This window comes from Oncorhynchus kisutch, linkage group LG22 (genome assembly GCF_002021735.2).
Source record: "Oncorhynchus kisutch isolate 150728-3 linkage group LG22, Okis_V2, whole genome shotgun sequence".
Classification (NCBI taxonomy): Eukaryota; Metazoa; Chordata; class Actinopteri; order Salmoniformes; family Salmonidae; genus Oncorhynchus; species Oncorhynchus kisutch.
The window spans coordinates 7,961,103-7,974,579 of record NC_034195.2 but is presented as its reverse complement, the minus strand read 5'-3'; the positions used below and the strand labels follow the sequence as shown (position 1 = coordinate 7,974,579).

Here is a 13,477-nt window from a genome sequence, read left to right as displayed (position 1 = left end):
GTAATCAATAACAATGTGATAACACTACTAAAACATCAATAATTGAACACTCGAAACCATCTTAACAAAACCTGGATCCTTTATTGAAGATGTATCCTTTACAAAAATGAGCAGGTATCAGCTGCACGACAACCATACTGGAATGCCTGTTTGGAAATGGACCCAGTATGCCTTTGCGTTGATCTGGCACTTCAATGGGCAGCTTCTGCTACCAGGACAACCCGTGCAGGAGCCCCACTACAGGACCCCAGTGGTAAACAAAACAGAAAATTCAATGGTCTACCTACACCCCACAGTCCTGCTCCCCCATTTAATAAAGTTGCCTTGTTTTTACTCCTTGGCAATCGCGAAGGGTTTCTCCACTTCAATCTTGCCACAGTCGTGGATGGACACGTCTTTGAGGGGCTTGTCCCGGCCGTCTGTCTTTGTGCCCTCGATCTTCTTCACCACATCCTGTAGGGGAACAATACCGCGAGTGAGGGGTATGCAAACAGATTCAGCTGCAGGGGGAGGTGTGTATTTGTTCTGTGTTGGGGTGGGTGGGGAGTACTCACCGTGCCTTCCAAAATTTTGCCGAAAACCACGTGCTTGCCATCCAACCAAGGTGTCTGAATGGTGGTGATAAAGAACTGGGAGCCGTTGGTGTCCTTGCCAGCGTTGGCCATGCTCAGCCAGTAAGGTCCGTAGTGCTTCAGCTTGAAATTCTCATCAGGGAAGCGATCTCCGTAGATGCTCTTGCCTTCAGGGAAACAAGGATATTGACAATAATCAACATTTGCATTGATGCCCATACCATTATTGGTAGTTATATCACTCTAGGTGTGAATTCCCCTCACCGCCAGTGCCATCTCCTCTGGTGAAGTCACCACCCTGGATCATAAAATCCTTGATAACTCTGTGGAACTTGCTGCTTTTGTAGCCAAATCCTTTCTGTGGAGACAAGAAGCAATGCATTAGTGAGTACCTCAATGGTTCTACCATAACATATCCATTTGCTAAATCGAATACCCTGGGTATAAAAAGACTCACCTCTCCAGTTGCTAGTGTAATGAAGTTCTCAACTGTCTTGGGTACCGTTTTCCCAAACAACCCAATGACAATTCGGCCAACATCCTCATCTCCAATTCTGATGTCGAAATAAACCTGTTAAGGGAAAGCATGAGTAAATGGGTTAGCAGGAATTCTCAAAGGCAACATGTTCTCATCCTGGAATGGCATCCCCTGAGCACTACAGATAGGCAACCATGGAACTCAAGTGACATACGAGAGAGAAATGTAGATGCATTTACATAATCTTACAGTGGCGTGTATTCATGGATGCTAGGCTTTACCGGAATAGAAAATATATATATATATTCTGTCCCGCGTTTCATAATGTTCCTTCAGTTCTCAAGAGGCTGAATGTAGCTCACAGGAAATAGCATCTGAGCAAGTGAAACAGCGCCCCTCTACGTGTTGGCCATCTGATGCTGTCTGGCCCAAACGACTAACATTGTTGCCGCACATAGCATTGCATGGAATGCAAGGAATGCCAGCGAGCATTTCGCCTACCATGATAACAAAAAAAAGTATCAAATTAGGGTTGAGCTAAGCTAACCTTGGCCTGAGAGGATGGAAGTTCAATATGTAGCAGGTAATGTTAACTAGCTAACGTTGCCCATGAATGAAAGTTATCCTAGAGCAAGCATTTTAGCCAGGTAGCCGTAGACATTAGAGCGTGTACTGTAGGACAGTGAGTTCGTTTCTTCAACATGTAAGTGGATAGCATTGGCATTTCCCATTGATTTTACCCACGCATCGCTACTGCTTAGAGTAGCAGTAAACCAAAACAGTTTTTGGTATTTCATTTAAAAGGTTTGAGGAAGACTCCGCCCAGACATGCTTGGCAGTAAGGATTGTTTGAAGGTTGTGATTTGCAACAAAACCGGTTTCTTAGTTCTCATTTAACCATTAGCTGCAGTAGGTTGTCCGGAAATTTGATTATGGAAGTAACACGCTAACTACATTGCCTATAACCGGTCAAACAACCCAATGCTTCACAAACGCAAAAATGACTTCCAATTACGTGTGCACGTTTTTTCTTTAGACTCGTGAATGGGCTCCCGAGTGGTGCAGCGGTCTAAGGCATTGCACCAGTGTTAGAGGCATCACTATAGACCATGGGTCGATGCCGGGCTGTAGCACAACCGACCGTGATCGTGAGTCCCGTAGGGCGGTGCACAATTGGCCCAGCCTCGTCCTGGTTAGGGTTTGGCCGGTGTAGGCCATCATTGTAAAATATTTTAGTTTTTGACTTACCTAGTTAAATAAAGGTTAAATAAAAACAATTGCTGACGACGTTGGGCGCAGTCACACGTAGCTCCAAGCCGAATAAGTGGACGTGGCCTAGTTAACTACAGCAGCTAAAAAAAAAAACCTAGCTAGTTAAGGCCTGTATTTCGTGCAAGCATCGAGGCCGACTAGTAACTAACCACTGCATCGCATTTCGCCGAGTTCGTTTAATTGTATCACGTCTTATGACATTGTAGTTGGCAATATTTTAGACCTGAAAAGTCAGACCGCACAAAACGGTTTCTTACTGCAAACGTTAGTTGTGCACAAAAAAAATCCCTCCCGTCTTTCGACTTGCTAGATACCTTACCTTGGCCGTGACTTTTGGGCCCTTCTGTTTCTCGTCAGCGTCTGATCCGCTCGGGAAGAGCAGAAATATCACCGACCCAACGATGACCGTGACCGCAACCAAAAACTTCATCCTTCTCTCGCAGATTCGAACCATGAACAAGAAAAGTGTAGCCGTGGCGGCCCTAATGTACGTGTATGTGCCGGGGGAAAAGTGGGTATATCCGGGGTGGAGACAGCTGCCTTAACGCAAGCCTTTACCCTCCGCCCATGATATCCAATTGGAGGAGGTGCGGTTTTAATCTAGCCAAAATAAAACGTTTTACTATGATTGGTTTAGTCTGCACATTATGCAATGTATAACCCAATCATGGATGGATACGCGTAATGCGCACATAAAGACACATCCGTGAATTCGATTATCTGGCCCGGGTTGGTCCCTACCCCATTGAAGTTTACATTTAAAATAGTTAAAGAGCGACTGCCCCTAAAAAAACAGCGATGTGGCATTGATATGAGTCAAACATTTATTCTAGTGTCAAACTTGACTACAAAGTGTTAAAATAATAATTTTGTTCATGAAGTCAGTCTTGTCTGAAACCGAGTTTAGAACCTCGGGGCATCACACCGAGTAAATGAAGGTTGGGTTTCGATTACAATTATGTCAATAAATCATGCCCCTTTTGTCAAACTCCACGTGTAAATTGCCCCTCCCACTTAGTTTCCTTTCATGGATTGGAACTCAATTGTTTCTTCGTCCTAAACCAAAGCGATCATGGCCGTTTGAGACTGAAAAGCCCTATACGGATTCACCATGCAATGCATGCTTTCAGCTAGGTTGAAGGTGGGTATATTTTAAGGATGCACACTCAACAACTATGGTTTGCATTGCCCTGCAGAAGGACTCCATCATGCAAGTTTTATTCCGTTGGTCCCCAGTGGATGTCAGTATACCGGCCGACCATAGACTGCTGGTTATGTACGGTCAGTATATTTTGATAACCACTATCACTATCATAGCTGACACAGCTAGCTAATGTCAGCCTACCTCAACTCGGATTTGGCTTGGAAAAAATAACACTTCAAAAGAAGACAAATACTTACTTAAATACAATCATTTTGTCATGATTGTGATGTCGCCATATTAACTTTTGAAGGGACCGCTGTATTTTAGCTAGCTAACATTAGCATTGTTAGCTATTTTTGACAAACTTTGATAGTAACAGTAATGAGTTGCAACCGATCTAAAGTAAATTTGACATAATTATTGCAAAATTGTTTGCTACTAATTATTTGCCTACTTTGGCAATGTCATATTGCCATGCCACTCGAAATTAGTGTAGTGTAATTTAGACGAAACAGTCACATTAGCCTCTGAGGCGCAGCCCATGTCTTCTAGGGCACAAATAAATATTGGAGGCAGTAATGGCGATACTAGTTAACTCATGTCTGACTACAACAGTGTCCCAACTAGCAGTAACAAATTCAGTCAATCTACATCTGTAAAGCATAGAAGTAGCTTTCAAAAGAGATTACCTTATTTCTCGAGCTGTGTTTATAATTTAGGTAGGATGACAATCGTTGAACCTGTTTTTCTGTTAAACAATGGGCATAATTGGGTGCCAGACTGATCCCGTGGTCATGAACGGATGCTGGGACCTACCAGAAGGAGCAACGGTGGGGTGGGTATCATAACATGTCCAGCAATGTGATTGCAATGGTTTAGAGACCTCCAAAAATATTTGAATTCACTGTTCACTTGCTTTTTTCACAGCTTGTCAGGCAAGACCTCAGAATAAGTGTTTCACTACAAGTACTCTTGTGACACCTCATCCATTGTTGCCAGTCTCCCTCAACTCTGATGAAAAGGACACACCGTCATGAGAGGCCTCTGACCGTGAGTTACTGCCCTGACGACACAGATGGCTTCATCGACAGGTAATGTTTGTGAAAAGTTCATTTTTTATAAATACCTGGCTTGATAAAGTAGGCTAATTCCCCAGTTAAGTAGAGTCATTTTGGTTGTGAAGTGTATTAGCAAAAAGCTTTGTCCTTTAGAACAAAATGCAATTTACCACATGGCTGTCTATTATATCACCCTGTCACAGGCACTTCCAGTCAACACCACCTAATAAGATTGGCTGCTGCAGTTGTTTGAGAGATGTCCAGTTTGCAGCTGAACATGTAGCATAGAGAAGACAAGCATCATGCAGACATGCCCTCACAGTGAGCATTCCTATGAATAGAGCAGTTGTGGCTGACAAGTATCCGACCAGCGACCTTCACTTGTCAGCGGCAACAGCTTTCACAGGATCATAATTTGTACAAATACAAACAATTTCTGTAAACTGACATTAGTTGTTGCTTATTTTCTACTTCTTAGCTGCGTATAATGTCCAGGGCATAACCTAGCCTGGTTGAACCAGCCTGATCCATGTTCATCATTCTATTTCACTTCAAATTTTATATCTGAAGTGAAATAGAAAAGGTGAATGGAGCAATCAGGATATTTCTACCAAGCTAATCATAACCACCATTGGTAATGTAATCAGTGCTGTGTGTGTGTGTGACCGACCAGTATCATCTTTGAGGGACCAGTAGCGGATCTACGCTACTATGTCCATCAATAGGGCTCTAGCAAAGACCTCACCTCCATCCTCACATCTTGCCTGCTCACCAACAGTCTTTGATGGGGAGAACAGAATTAGGTTTAGGCTGACCTGTTTAAACTTCAACATAGGTGAGATCTTACACAAATCCCCCTCTTCAAAGGGGGTGACACTCTAGACCCAAACTGCTACAGATCTATATCTATTCTACCCTGCCTAAGGTCTTTAAAAGCCAAGTTAACAAACAGATTACCGACCATTTCGAATCTCACCGTACCTTCTCTGCTATGCAATCTGGTTTCAGAGCTGGTCATGGGTGCACCTCAGCCACGCTCAAGGTCCTAAACAATATCATAACAGCCATCAATAAGACATTACTGTGCAGCCGTATTCATTGACATGGCTAAGGCTTTCAACTCTGTCAATCACAACATTCTTATTGGCAGACTCAACAGCCTTGGTTTCTCAAATAATTGCCTCGCTTGGTTCACCAACTACTTCTCCGATAGAGTTCAGTATGTCAAATCGGAGGGCCTGTTGTCCGAACCTCTGGCAGTCTCTATGGGGGTGCCACAGGGCTCAATTCTCAGGCCGACTCTTCTCTGTATACATCAATGATGTCGCTCTCGCTGCTGATGCTTCTTTGATCCACCTCTACGCAGACGACACCATTCTGTATATCTCTGGCCCTTCTTTGGACACTGTGTTAACTAACCTCCAGATGAGCTTCAATGCCATACAACTCTCCTTCCGTGGCCTCCCAACTGCTCTTAAATGCAAGTAAAACTAAATGCATGCTCTTCAACCGATCGCTGCCCGCACCTGCCCGCCCGTCCAGCATCACCACTCTGGACTGTTCTGACTTATATATTTATTATATTCTAACTACAAATACCTAGGTGTCTGGTTAGACTGTAAACTCTCCTTCCAGACTTACATTAAATATCTCCAATCCAAAATTAAATCTAGAATCGGCTTTCTATTTCGCAACAAAGCATCCTTCACTCATGCTGCCAAACATACCCTTGTAAAACTGACCATCCTACCGATCCTCGACTTTAGCGATGTCATTTACAAAATAGCCTCCAACACTCTACTCAACAAATTGAGTCGCCAAACCCACTGGCTCCAGGTCATCTACAAGTCTCTGCTAGGTAAAGCCCCACATTATCTCAGCTCACTGGTCACCATAGCAGCACCCACCCGTAGCATGCGCTCCAGCAGGTATATCTCACTGGTCACCCCCAAAGCCAACACTTACTTTGGCCACCTTTCCTTCCAGTTCTCTGCTGCCAATGACTGGAACGAATTGCAAAAATCTCTGAAACTGGAGACTCTTACCTCCCTCACTAGCTTTAAGCACCAGCTTTCAGAGCAGCTCACAGATCACTGCACCTGTACATAGCTCATCTGTAAATATCCCATCCAATCTACCTCATCCCCATACTGTATTTATTTATTTATTGCTCTTTTGCACCCCAGTATCTCAACTTGCACATTCATCCACTCCAGTGTTTAATTGCTTTATTGTAATGACTTTGCCACCATGGCCTATTTATTGCCTTACCTCTCTTATCCTATTTCATTTGCACATGCTGTATATAGATTTTTTTACTGTATTATTGATTGTGTGTTTGTTTATTCCATGTGTAACTGTGTTATATGTGTCAATGCTTTGCTTCATCTTGGCAGGTCGCAGTTGCAAATGAGAACTTGTTCAACTAGCCTACCTGGTTAAATAAAAGGTGAAATTAAAAGTAAAAAAACATAGTATCTCTAACTGCCATTGGTAATAGAACAGTGACTGTATGTGTCCACAGAAACATGGATGGGGGCTGCGCATGGAGACTTGCAAGATTATGGTACGAAGTCCAGACTGACAGACAGGCTTGATACTTGTCTCTGAATGGAGAGACCTGGCACTCTGCATTCAACTTTTACTTGCATTGTCTTTTATTATTTAAATGAATAGTGTCAGTCATTATGGGGAGGGGGAAACCCTGTATGTTCTGCACCAGAGAACTCCTGTTGTATACAGGACACCACACAGGAAGGTATGACCACTCACTTTTGCCAAGGCAGCCCCATTACCACCAGACATAATGCAGATGGGCACAGTATCTGTATCGGCTGGGAATGACCAAAGATGAAGGTGCACATTGTTATATTCACAGAACACTGTTTCTATGGTATTATGTAGGCCTACAGACTTGTTTATTCTACCTGGACCTGTTACTACATTTCAAAATGATCAAGATAGAATATTCTAAGGCAGGCTGCCTATTTTGAATGCACTGGTGGGAGTAGATGGTGATACAGATGCAGCTGTCCCAGTCAGAGGGCAAGGATGGGGGGAGAGACTTGAGGTTATGGTTTTTAGTTGCAGCTCCCATTTATTTGATCCTTTCAATTATCCATTTCACTTCTGTAAGTGCTAAAAAAAAGATTAGTATAATTTTACAAACATTCCATTATTCCTCAAATACATTTCTTAAACATTTACAAAATATATTAATCTCATAGCAAATATTACTATCCATACGCAGCAACATCAAAACATACTGCCACTAATAATGCATCGAAATGCGCTCTATACTATGAAAAAGCAAGTAAAATGTAAACAATATTTCAAGTTACTCACATTGGACACTGGGAAGCACAGATGACAGAAATAAATGCGGGAGAGTTCTTCACAACTGCATTGGTTGTTTGGCACTGAATTAAAAGACAAAGGAACTCAGGTATTTAACAAGGCAAATTGGTGGCAGGTGCGCACAGAGCCAGTGTTGTCAATTTAGCGACTTTGTCGTTATATTCAGACCCCTCTAGCGACAAATAAAAAACGACTAGAGACAAATCTAGCAACTTGTTCTGGTGTTATTGGAGACTGACGTGAAAGCACGTATCGTTCTTACTCTTCTCAACGAGTAGCAGGTGCTGCCGTGGGCCCCACCCCCGTCCCAAAGCACTCACAGGCGGCCAAGTCCTCGCCAGCAGTCCCTCCCAGCTGCAGTCAGAGCAGGAGATGTTCAAACCCTCCTCGTCCAGACTGCAAATGAATCGGTCATGCGGGAAGCCGCCCCTGGCTTACATTAAAAAAAAAATACAATTAACCTGAATTAGGGCCAGACTAGTTAACATAATTTTCTCACATTGCCATTGACAGTTTTTTTCTATTGTCTCTTTTTGGTCCATTTAGATTGTTAATGTAGCTTGTATACAAAAAAAAAATTATGGTTAAAAATGTTAATGTTTTCCTGTGACTTGTTGTAGGCTCCTAAGTGGACCATAGGTTAAAAACCAAACCACATTAAGAAACACATAAAATTTAAAAAACGAAGTAACTCCGCCAGAGTGTCTATTTTGGGTCACTTTTGCCGGTCCTAAACCCGGATAAATGAGGAGGGTTGGAATTGTGACATTTAAAAAAAACAAGACAGACGAAAGTTCATTTGTAGTTCTAAACATATTTAGGGTGTTTTTTACTCACTTTTTGTCTCTCCCACAGCGTCCATCACAATTGCGTTCACGTGGCCAATTATGCAAATTAGGCGATGACGTAATTTAGTGACTTTTAGGACAGCCAATAACTACATTCCTAACAGGAGTTGGCAACACTGCAATCCAGTCATCCTCACTACAAGCCCTCTGCCTCAGCACTGCATTACACATTCCTTTCAGGTGACTGTTTTAAAAGATCAGGAACCAGTAGTTTAGGTGAAACAAAAAAGCTGGGCCAGATGAATCATTCAATCAAAAATAATTAGCCAGCCAGCTAACATTAGCTAGCTAGCCAAGCCAAATTTTTTTGACCTGCCAGTCCATCTGCAAATCTGTGGGTCAAAACAACCAGAAATATGCAATAAAACTCAATGTTATCAAAAAAAGATAAAACACTTAAATCCACATAGAGCTCTCTGCTTAGGGTGCTGCCATGGCAACAACATAGCTGTAATATAGAAGTACGTTTGAAAAACCTAGCAACTTGGGTGTGTTCATTTATTCATTCTGGAGTGCACTCTGGGCGTTGTCCGATTGTTTGTAAATTCAGAGCGTTCAGTCTGTCCAAGGAGTTGGGTTGATCCAAGCGTTCTGACCTCAACCTCAGTCAAGCACCAAAGCTAACTGGCTAACGTTGGTTAGCTTGCTAGCTACGTCCAGACCAGTGGCGATTTTAACCTGTAAATCTTAGTGGGGAAAACTCAAACATAAAAATAAAAAATGCATTCCAACAAAAACACAACACTAAAAAATACATTAGTTGCACTATAACGGTGGCAAGCGGTGCCCACAAACTGTTAAGGCCTACATAAAGCTGTCCCAACAGCAGAGCTTTCTTTCCAGCACAATGGAGTGAATCCTTACCACCGCTACACCTGGCTGTCAATGGAGCCTTGTTTGTCAGTGAAACAATTAATTCAGCCTCGTTTAAAAACATAGCTGATATGGCTGACTTGCTTAAGCAAATATGGTTTCTACTTACAATTGAGATGTACAAACGATGGCATAAGGGAACGATAAGAGTCATTCCGTAATTTCGTTTAAGACATTAATGAGCGAATGACAACGGACATAGTCAATATAGTAACTATGTGTTCGGCACTTTTGAAATGTACAGCAACAGAATGCAGAACGTGGGCTGCTCTTGCAGTATTTAACCTGTACACCAAGTCAGAACCGTAGGATAAATAAAGGGAGCAGACAATGAAACTTACAATGTTAGATGGTGACATTTCTCAAAAACTGGTTGAAAGGCTACAAGTGCAGCACCACCAAGTCAGAACAGTAATGTTAGGCGAAATTAAAAGGTGAAAATAGACCAAATTATGGGCTACTAACAGCTTACTGCACAACATACACTTAGTATTACTTTCTTAGCTACAGTATACATATCTCCCTTGCATATTGCATAATTTATGCAGCAGCATACAAGACATTTTTGGACTCAACTTGGCTTGGGGGTTATGTCATCAAACTTTGTCAAACACACAGCCACTCCATTGAATAGCAGGCTACTGGTTGCTTTGCACTGCTTGCAGTCAGCCACTGATTCCTTCCAAACGACTCATTGTTGAATTTGCGATTTCCAACTTGTTGTGTATGTAACGGATGTGAAGCGGCTAGCTTAGTTAGCGGTGGTGCGCGCTAAATAGCGTTTCAATCGGTGACGTCACTTGCTCTGAGACCTTGAAGTAGTAGTTCCCCTTGCTCTGCAAGGGCCGCGGCTTTTGTGGAGCGATGGGTAACGATGCTTCGTGGGTGACTGTTGTTGATGTGTGCAGAGGGTCCCTGGTTCACGCCCGGGTATGGGCGAGGGGACGGTGTAAAGTTATACTGTTACATGTAATCTTTATGGCCGATGAGCACCGATACGCTTTATCTATAATTTCTCTTCATATGACAAGGATTAAAGAGCATTTGCCAGTAGATTGTCAACTTGATTCATGATGATGATTCCTAGCTAAGACTTTGAAAGTAAGATTTTGACATGATCAGTCCAATCAAAACTACTGTACATATAATCTGATTTGACGTAATTTTATCTGTGGCCAATGATCTTGAGCTTTCTTGGAAGGGCACTTGTAATATAACTCTATGGCAGGACCCAAAGAGCTGAAATTTTGGATGTCTATTATTTCTCTAAGGACATAAACTTTGCGATGACGTTGTGTCCTCATGAGTGACAGAACACTGAACCAATCACGGCGTAATGCTCCTATTTTTTGCTGGCATGCCCCACCACCACAGAAAGCACTGAGCTATGCTGAAACGCCTGCATTTTGAAGCTGCCTTACTCAAGAAAACAAATAATAGAACATGAGTGTATGCAGCTTTATTAACTCAGTGATATATACCTTTTTTGACATTGTTTGTAAACTGATATGTGACACGTATTAATTCCAAAATAACATGCAAAACATGCAAGCCCTCTTTTTTTTGTGCAAAAAATGTGGGGCTCAAAACAGCACAGCACAAAACAGCACAGTTACCAACACTCTGGAAAACATGAAAACAGCCTAACAGGCTCTGCCCCACCTACCCTGAATGACGGGTCGCCACTGGTATAGACACAAATGAGAGAACACCTCACTCTGACTATTTTACTCGCTGTAGCAGAGCTGGTTAGGCTCCAATCCTCTCATAGGTTTTCTATCGAGGAAAACTCAATTACAGCCATTATAGTGCAGCAATCAGAACAGTCAGAGTGGATCTGAATGAAAGGATACACTAAAAAAGAGCCTATTCTTATTGTATTGTACAGCATTTTTTATAATCTAATCATAGAAAGTTCAGTATACACATGTGTCAAAAGGGGAATGCACATGATGCAAGGCCATCAGAAGCACTGGCAGACTCTGGATGCTACTATATTCTTGTTTCAGGGCAATAGCCTACACCACATACAGTTGGCTACTGTGCCAGAGCCAAACATGATATACATCATTGAGATCTTGACATGATGCCTTAATTCCTGGGATAGATCAATAATTGCACCAATGCATCCCATCCAAAAATGAGAATGTTCCTCAACAGGGAAACCCCTTGCAAGGTTACATGATGGAATAAGAGTTTGTCTTATGACCATTTTAAGTGCATTTATAAACCCTTATTCAACCAAGCTTTAAATAATAGGCTTACCATTTGGAAAGCATGAATGACTTTCACAATGTTAACCATAACTTTTTATTATAGTTTCTAAAAATGTTTAATTGATGGTTAAAGTAATTGCCCGATTTTCAAATGCACCATTAAATTATTTAACAATTGTAAGTATTTTTTTGATGTGGAAACATTGTGAACCCGTTTTTGCGATTGGGTCTGTGCATCCGACTCCAGAGCCCTTTATTGCAGAGTTGTGTCAATGAGGTGGTCGGGTTTTCAGTTGTCTAACACTTATTACATGGTTTGTGCAGGCTGAGATATGGTGCGTTGGGTTGCTATCGGAAACGTAAACATTTTAACCAGCATGGTAACAAGCATTCGTTGTTGCACCCCGCAATTACCACCAGTTACATGTTATTACAGTGTCACTATACAATACTTGTTACAGGGTAATTACATTGAATAAGGACCCCTTAAAATGAAGCATTACCAAAATACCTGATTCAATAAAAAATATATATATATGAGTGCCTTCTAAATTTCACAATAAATTGAATACCTGAATTCCTACCAAAATCACTGAACTACATTAATTATTTGTCCGTGCCAGTAAAAGGTTTCATGTGCTATAATTCAGATATGTCACAACTTCCGCCGAAGTCGGTTCCTCTCCTTGTTCGGTAGGCGCTCGGCGTCGCCGGTCTTCTAGCCATCATCGATTCACTTTTCATTTTCCTTTTGTCTTGTCTTCCCACACACCTGGTCTCATTTCCCTCATTACATGTTGTGTATTTAACCCTCTGTTTCCCGCCCATGTCTATGTGCGGAATTGTTTATTGTAAGTGCATGTGCACGGTTTCGCTGGAGCGCGACGGGTTTTGTACCTATTTGTTTGTTGTTCTGGTTTCCGGTGGTTTTATGAATAAAACTGCTCAGTTGATTACCCAGTTTTGCTCTCCTGCGCCTGACTTCCCTGCCGCCAGTTACGTACTCCTTTACAAGATAATATCTGATGGATTAGAAAAATCCCCAAAGTTTGGAGTATCTTCATCCTTTGTCCAACTGTTGCATTTATTGTAATTGTTTTTAAAACCTAAAACCTACCGTTGCTACTGAAAGGCTGTAAGGTTGATCATCCCACTGTTATTGATCTAGATGAAGGTGTTGTAGGTGTCCTGGAGGGCAGGTAGTTTGCCCCCGGTGATGCGTTGTGCAGACCTCACTACCCTCTGGAGAGCCTTAAGGTTGTGGGCGGAGCAGTTGCCGTACCAGGCGGTGATACAGCCCGACAGGATGCTCTCGATTGTGCATCTGTAGAGGTTTGTGAGTGCTTTTGGTGACAAGCCGAATTTCTTCAGCCTCCTGAGGTTGAAGAGGAGCTGTTGCGCCTTCTTCACGATGCTGTCTGTGTGGGTGGACCAATTCAGTTTGTCTGTGATGTGTACGCCGAGGAACTTAAAACTTACTACCCTCTCCACTACTGTCCCATCGATGTGGATAGGGGGGTGTTCCCTCTGCTGTTTCCTGAAGTCCACAATCATCTCCATAGTTATGTTGACGTTGAGTGTGAGGTTATTTTCCTGACACCACACTCCGAGGGCCCTCACCTCCTCCCTGTAGGCCGTCTCATCGTTGTTGGTAATCAA

General features: G+C 42.4%; 1 protein-coding gene and 2 long non-coding RNA genes across 5 annotated transcripts; 1 reads left to right on the top strand and 2 right to left on the bottom strand.

Annotated features, from left to right (window-relative positions):
* Nucleotides 1–61: 61 nt before the first annotated feature.
* Nucleotides 62–2,886, bottom strand: ppib (peptidylprolyl isomerase B (cyclophilin B)). The gene is made up of 5 exons (XM_020456568.2): nt 2,642–2,886; nt 1,030–1,143; nt 837–930; nt 555–739; nt 62–453 (listed from the first exon to the last, which is right to left on the bottom strand). Exons 1-5 carry the CDS (start codon nt 2,774–2,776, stop codon nt 331–333), a joined length of 651 nt encoding a protein of 216 aa, XP_020312157.1. The 5' UTR covers nt 2,777–2,886; the 3' UTR covers nt 62–330.
* Nucleotides 2,887–2,978: 92 nt separating this feature from the next.
* On the top strand, nt 2,979–4,971 carry LOC109867416 (uncharacterized). 2 transcript variants are annotated; one of them, XR_002251802.2, is made up of 5 exons: nt 2,979–3,463; nt 3,559–3,603; nt 4,246–4,301; nt 4,394–4,557; nt 4,728–4,971. It is a non-coding gene; the product is annotated as an uncharacterized LOC109867416 (long non-coding RNA). The 2 variants fall into 2 exon arrangements; XR_002251799.2 differs by having other exon boundaries at nt 2,979–3,603.
* A 2,187-nt stretch (nt 4,972–7,158) lies between these two features.
* Nucleotides 7,159–8,337, bottom strand: LOC109867418 (uncharacterized). 2 transcript variants are annotated; one of them, XR_004204778.1, is made up of 3 exons: nt 8,144–8,337; nt 7,870–7,943; nt 7,159–7,662 (listed from the first exon to the last, which is right to left on the bottom strand). It is a non-coding gene; the product is annotated as an uncharacterized LOC109867418 (long non-coding RNA). The 2 variants fall into 2 exon arrangements; XR_002251803.2 differs by having other exon boundaries at nt 8,202–8,337.
* Nucleotides 8,338–13,477: the final 5,140 nt, after the last annotated feature.

Bases quoted from the DNA above. Each gene is read 5' to 3' on its own strand.
- ppib (XM_020456568.2), bottom strand. From the start codon at position 2,776: ATGGTTCGAATCTGCGAGAGAAGGATGAAGTTTTTGGTTGCGGTCACG. The intron at 1,144-2,641 runs GTAAGGTATCTA...TTCCCTTAACAG, and splicing joins GCCCAAAAGTCACGGCCAAG to GTTTATTTCGACATCAGAAT. The intron at 931-1,029 runs GTGAGTCTTTTT...TTGTCTCCACAG, and splicing joins TTACACTAGCAACTGGAGAG to AAAGGATTTGGCTACAAAAG.